Source organism: Glycine max, chromosome 13 (genome assembly GCF_000004515.6).
Source record: "Glycine max cultivar Williams 82 chromosome 13, Glycine_max_v4.0, whole genome shotgun sequence".
In the NCBI taxonomy this organism is placed as follows: Eukaryota; Viridiplantae; Streptophyta; class Magnoliopsida; order Fabales; family Fabaceae; genus Glycine; species Glycine max.
The window spans coordinates 25,376,657-25,382,588 of record NC_038249.2 but is presented as its reverse complement, the minus strand read 5'-3'; the positions used below and the strand labels follow the sequence as shown (position 1 = coordinate 25,382,588).

At 30.2% G+C, this 5,932-nt stretch overlaps 1 protein-coding gene across 1 annotated transcript; it reads left to right on the top strand.

Moving 5' to 3' along the window:
- Nucleotides 1-1,404: 1,404 nt before the first annotated feature.
- On the top strand, nucleotides 1,405-3,836 carry LOC100778007 (putative homeobox-leucine zipper protein ATHB-51). The gene is made up of 3 exons (XM_003542529.5): nucleotides 1,405-1,619; nucleotides 2,049-2,368; nucleotides 3,255-3,836. The coding sequence occupies exons 1-3, from the start codon at nucleotides 1,529-1,531 to the stop codon at nucleotides 3,507-3,509; spliced, it is 666 nt and encodes a 221-aa protein (XP_003542577.1). The 5' UTR covers nucleotides 1,405-1,528; the 3' UTR covers nucleotides 3,510-3,836.
- The last annotated feature ends 2,096 nt before the right edge of the window (nucleotides 3,837-5,932 follow it).

Here is a 5,932-nt window from a genome sequence, read left to right as displayed (position 1 = left end):
TAAGGTGAAAGGGAGAGGAGGAGGGTTGAAAGAAACAGAGGTGAGCCTAAGTGTTTCTGTTTTATTTGCCTTCCTTTATTTGTCTCATGTGAGGGCAGCAGTGGTGGCAGGGCTCACAGTACCCTCTTTTGAGGCCAAAGGAGTTCTCCCATGTTGCTATTAAATTGCCATTTTGGAGCCCATTTTACCCCATTTTGCAAATGTGACCACAAGTGAGAGAGAGAAAAAGTAGAAGAAACCATCAGTTTTGGGTGATTGTGGCACACAATGGAAAAGGCAAAACTGAGAGAGAGGATTCATAGGTCTATGATCAAATATGGTCCCCGTTGAAGGCTGCCTAGGGGGCCAACTGACATATGCCTTCCCTTTTTCACGCCTTGTCCTTCCTTTTCTTTGCTGCTTCCTCTCTCTCTTCCCTTCTTCCATAGTGTGTAGTGTGTACGGTCTCTGCATTAAACACAAAACTTTGTTGCGCCCCAAAAGTGAAGTAGGATGGATGGATAACAAGAAAGAAAAGCTCACCAAATTCACAACTCTTACCCTCCCTTCCTTCCTTCCTTCCACCCAAAAAGACAGGAAGGAATAGAAGAACCTTTCCCCTTTTACAACTCTAGTAGTGCCACCTCCTCCCTCCTTAGCTTACTCTAACACTAATTCAAATCTTCTAAAAGGAGTAGTGGTGCACTTTAAATATAAAGTCATAAAGTTGTAACTATTCAAAAATCTTCAAAACATATATTATATCGGTTTAATAGATCACATCTTCTCACATACCAATAAGGTTGACACATCTGATCCAACCTTATATTATGCTCATATTAATTGTAATTTAAATTCATCTTTTTATAATTTTTCTCATTGGTAAACAACATATAAGGTGTGTTTTTCCTAATCTAAGTTTTCTGTACAAAAATAAGAAGATCGACATACTTAATCTTACAGTATTTTACTATTTCAGTTCATTAGAAATCATTATTTATATAACTATTGGGATAATTGTTATAGAAGTGCATAATTTTACCATGCATAAGAATTAATTGAATGGCAGGTTTATTCTCAAAGTATGAGTAGTTTTAAAAAAAATATTCTCATTATCATCTTTTATTTTCTTGCAATCAAATAATTTTTAATAAATAACTCATATTTAACCAACATTAGAACAGAATAAAATGTGAGAATAAAAAATATATCTCTTTTAAAGTGTTTGTTGGAGTAACTTATCCTCCCCTCTCTCTCTATATATATATTTTATTACAACAATAATTTCAATAGTTAATGTTTATAATTTTTCTTTTTTTCCTTCCTTTAAAGTATATGCATGTATATCCTTTTTTTTTTAGAGAAATCGAATCCCATAAGCTCTATTTAAACTTGCTGCAGACACCTATGACCTCTCTCTATCTTCTCTTCACTTACTGCCTTTGTGGTCCATGCATTTTCCCAACCGAGAGAGGCCCATATAAACACAGATAAAGATTGGAGCTGGAGTTGAAGGCTAGGGAAGAGAGACAAGAAAACAAAGCCAGACATGGAGTGGAATGGGAGCACAAGACGTTATGTTCCCCGAGCAGATTCTTCTTTGAGCTTCCTTTACAACTACAACTACACCCCATATCCAGGTAAATATAAATATATATCAAAACACTATCTACTCTTGTTCTTAAGCATTGACCCTTTTCCTGGAATGTCATCAAGTTACTTCTTTTCAATTTTTTTTTTCTTTTACTCCTCATAGTTAATTTATTACTTATCCGTTTGAAGAAGCACTTAACTTCTGGCATGCAATTTAGTAACTCCTATACGTTTGTGGACTACTTTCAGAGTCCATTTTTGTGAATTTTCACATGAATAGTAACTTGAATCCCAAGCTATTGCCCCACCATAATTATTGCTTTTCTTGAAGGAGTGATACAAAGTAGGTTTTCTTGTTAAAGCAAGCAAATTTGGCAACCCCATTTGACATTTTAGCTTAGTCAACATTAAAAACGCATAGTCCATTTTAAGAAAATTAAAACTCTTTACTAAACCCTCTCTATGTGTTAATTAAGGAATGGAAGTGAAGCAACAAGCACTGGCAGAGACAAGTTCACCCATGGAAAAAATGAACTGCGGGAACCAGGAGAAGAAGAAGCGATTAACAAGTGACCAGTTAGATTCGTTGGAGAATAGTTTTCAGAAGGAGATCAAGTTAGATCCTGATAGAAAGATGAAGCTTTCCAAGGAGTTAGGGCTTCAACCTCGTCAAATTGCTGTTTGGTTCCAAAACAGGCGTGCAAGGTGGAAGAACAAGCAACTTGAACACTTGTACGATTCACTTAAACAGGAATTTGATGTCATATCCAAGGAAAAGCAGAAGCTCGAGGAAGAGGTAGGTTAAATATATACGATAGTGTGATTATATATAGATACTCATATATGTACATGCTATTAATTAACGACTATTATTTTTCTCCATTTCTCTTTCTTATTATATCATATAATTGTTGATAAGTTAAGAGCTGATATGGCTCATATCTCCTTTCCCAGAGGTTTCTAGTTCTCTAGCTTTTTAACTTCACCAAAAAAAAAATATGGCATATCATATCTGTATTTCTCTGTCTTCTGTTACTTTTTCTCAGCTAATTGTCCACTGATTATTTTTACATACAATATGTATATCAATCCCAAATTTTGAACTTTTGAGATCAGAGCAAACACCCATTTGTCACTCTTCTGATTTATCATGTTATCATATCATCGATAGTATCAGACAAATGATAAATTTGATATATATGAGTAATGATACTTGAATATCCTATTATTTTAAACACTCTTCTAATATTTTTTATTTCTCTTTTTCTTTCTACCACATATTCACATCATATTATTTTTTTTCTTTTTTCTCTATTTCTCACTAGGTGTTGAATATATAGTATTGTGGGTGTCCATGCATTTTTTTTCTCACGGTATAATATGACAAAAAGGAAGAAGTAGAAAGAAATGATGAATGCCATGAGTAGTTTCACTCGGTGGGATGTCCAAAAATGAGACCTATATGTATATATAGTTATTTACACACACACACACTCTCCATGCAGCTCTTGCAAGATGCAAACACATAGACAAACTTTATCTTAGTTTTTGCTTTTATATGTATGTTTTTGCTTTCAAAATCCTCAAACACTGTTTTCTTTTTGCTTGTATTGGCGTAACGATTGATGCTTTGGTGAAGTAGACATTCATTCTTTCAAACTGGTCATTTTCCTTGTGTGCAGGTAATGAAGTTGAAGACTATGCTGAGAGAGCAAGCTTCTAGAACCCAACAAGTGTCAACAGGATACACAGAAATCTCTGGGGAAGAAACAGTGGAAAGCACGTCAGAGGCACTGCGTTGCTCCAAACGGGGAACACTGCACCATCAGCAGCAGCAGAATAATATTGGAGAGGGAAACTGTTCCTTCACTTTGGAAGATTACAACACAGTGCCAGTACTACCCTATTGGCCTGGGGTCCCTTATTATCATCCCTAATTAATGAATGAATGCTATTGTGTTAGTTTGAACAATAATAATTAATGTGAGTGAGCTTAGTTAGTTAATTAATTAACTAAATTTTGATTGGTAACGTATGAACTGAAGAGTAGTAGTAGATGGATGGAAAACCCTTCTTCCATAGGAACTGACATTAGGATTATCAAAAGCAAGCAGACCTGCATGTTGGTTGGTACGGTAATTATTGCTAAAATTATAGCTGTCCTAGCAGACATCACTTTATTAATTAGTCGCTTCCAAATTGCATCAAGTCTTTAATTGTTACGTACTGTTATTAATATATATAATCCTTGTTTATTAGTAAAACTTCTACTCTTTGTATATATAATTTTAACGTTTTTAAATGATGATCCTTACTGGTCTAATTTGGTTATTGTGGGTTGTTAACTAATTGTCACAGGGATGCCTTTAAATTGTTAGATTTTTTTTCTGATTTAATTGTTAGATAATAGTGTAGCTACAGTAAATTAATCTCTCATCCCATCTTAATCTTAGATTTTGCTCAAGAAAATTAATTACACGTTATTCCCGTATTTTTCATTTGAAATGAAAATCAATTTTAGTTTTAGTTGTCAAATTAGTAAATATTTTTTGTATAAGTAATAACTTTTTTTGAAATCACATATTTAAATAATTACAAAGAAAGAGATGACAATAGTATTTTTTTTAAGTATTTATTTTTTTATTAACTACTCAATATTCATAGAGAAAAAAAATACACAATCACGCTTAATTTAAGGTATGTATTTAAGGATTTTTCTAATTTCAGGTAATCACACATCATTTCCTGTAGTAATTCAAATTGATTGGGAAAATATAATGTGGATTATGTTGATTTAATTTCAGGTAATCTTATTTTGTTTCTGCCTCCATACTCTATACTCGGGAAATTGAAGAAAAAAAATCCACTTTGAAGAAAAAAATTGAACAATAATAATTGCCTCCATACTCTTTAATTAACAATAGTGTCTAAAATTAAATCAACATAATCCACATTATATTTTCCCCCAAAAAATAGTGTCTAAAATTAATTTTTAACCAAATAATTATTCATTTTTCATTTATTATCTTCTCGCTTAAATAAATTATTTGAGATTTCTTTTATAATTAATACGTATCTGCCAATATATCAAAATAAAAATTATATATCATAAGGATAAATACTTTTTTATAAAAGCAAATATAAAATTTTCACTCAATACATGGGATGAACAATTTATCTGAAATCACATTAATATCTAAATTATTATTATGATGAAATTATGATTTTTTATAATAATTTTAATTTAAATGTAATTTTCTCTTTATTGACTTAAATCATTTATTGAATGATTTATTTTACGGACATAAAAGATATGAAAAATATATAAAAAATGGAGATAAATATTTTTTTTATGAATATAGGAAGAGAAATTTAAACTTAACCTACCATATTAGATATATAACATGTAACACCTGGATGAATATTTTTTTTATAAAAACAAGTTACAAACTTTACTTTTATTTCACATGAATAAAAAAATTTACTAAAGATTTTTGTCCTATAAAATTAAAATTTATTAGTCCAGTCAAAATTTACGGGAATAAACTTCACACAAAATTTGCAGGGATACAATGATACATTTATTAGCCCAAGTGGGAAAATTTATACTAAATTCATGGTAATAAACTTTTAAAATAACAATTTCAGTCCAATAAAAATTAAATTCTCTTTCATAATATATATATATATATATATATATATATATATATATATATATATAATTACATATCAAAAATCAAATCATACCAACACAATTACTATCATTTTCTTCAAGAAAATTAGTGTTTGAAATAATCTTCAAGTAAATAATTTTTCATTATATTCTAACTTAAACACTTATAATTATTAGACCAAAATTGGTAGCACAAACATAACTAAAAATAAACAAAACATTTTACAAAATCAAAATTAAAAAGACGTAAACTTACACAAACTAAAATTAGAAAAATAAATTTATATAGATCAAAAAATAAAAAATTGCTAAATTATATCTAAGTCTATTTGTTTTTTACTAAACGCCGTGTTATATATCTATGATGATTTTAGTATGATTTTTTCTACATTTTTCAATCCACTTATATTTATCAAGTTATTTATGACAAGTCGTTTAAGAAACTGTTTTAGTTAAACTTCTTTAAAATCAAATTAAATATTAATGACAAAATTAAAATTTTCCCCAATTACATAACGGAAACAAATTTATGTTATTTAGCGGGGGTGCGAAATGATAATACATAACGGAAACCAGAAACATGTTTGTACACGAAATGATAATAATGCAGTTTTCTCTGATTATGTTCATATGATTGTACGAGGCATATTTCGATTGGTTATATCTATAGTTATCAAAATAAAGATT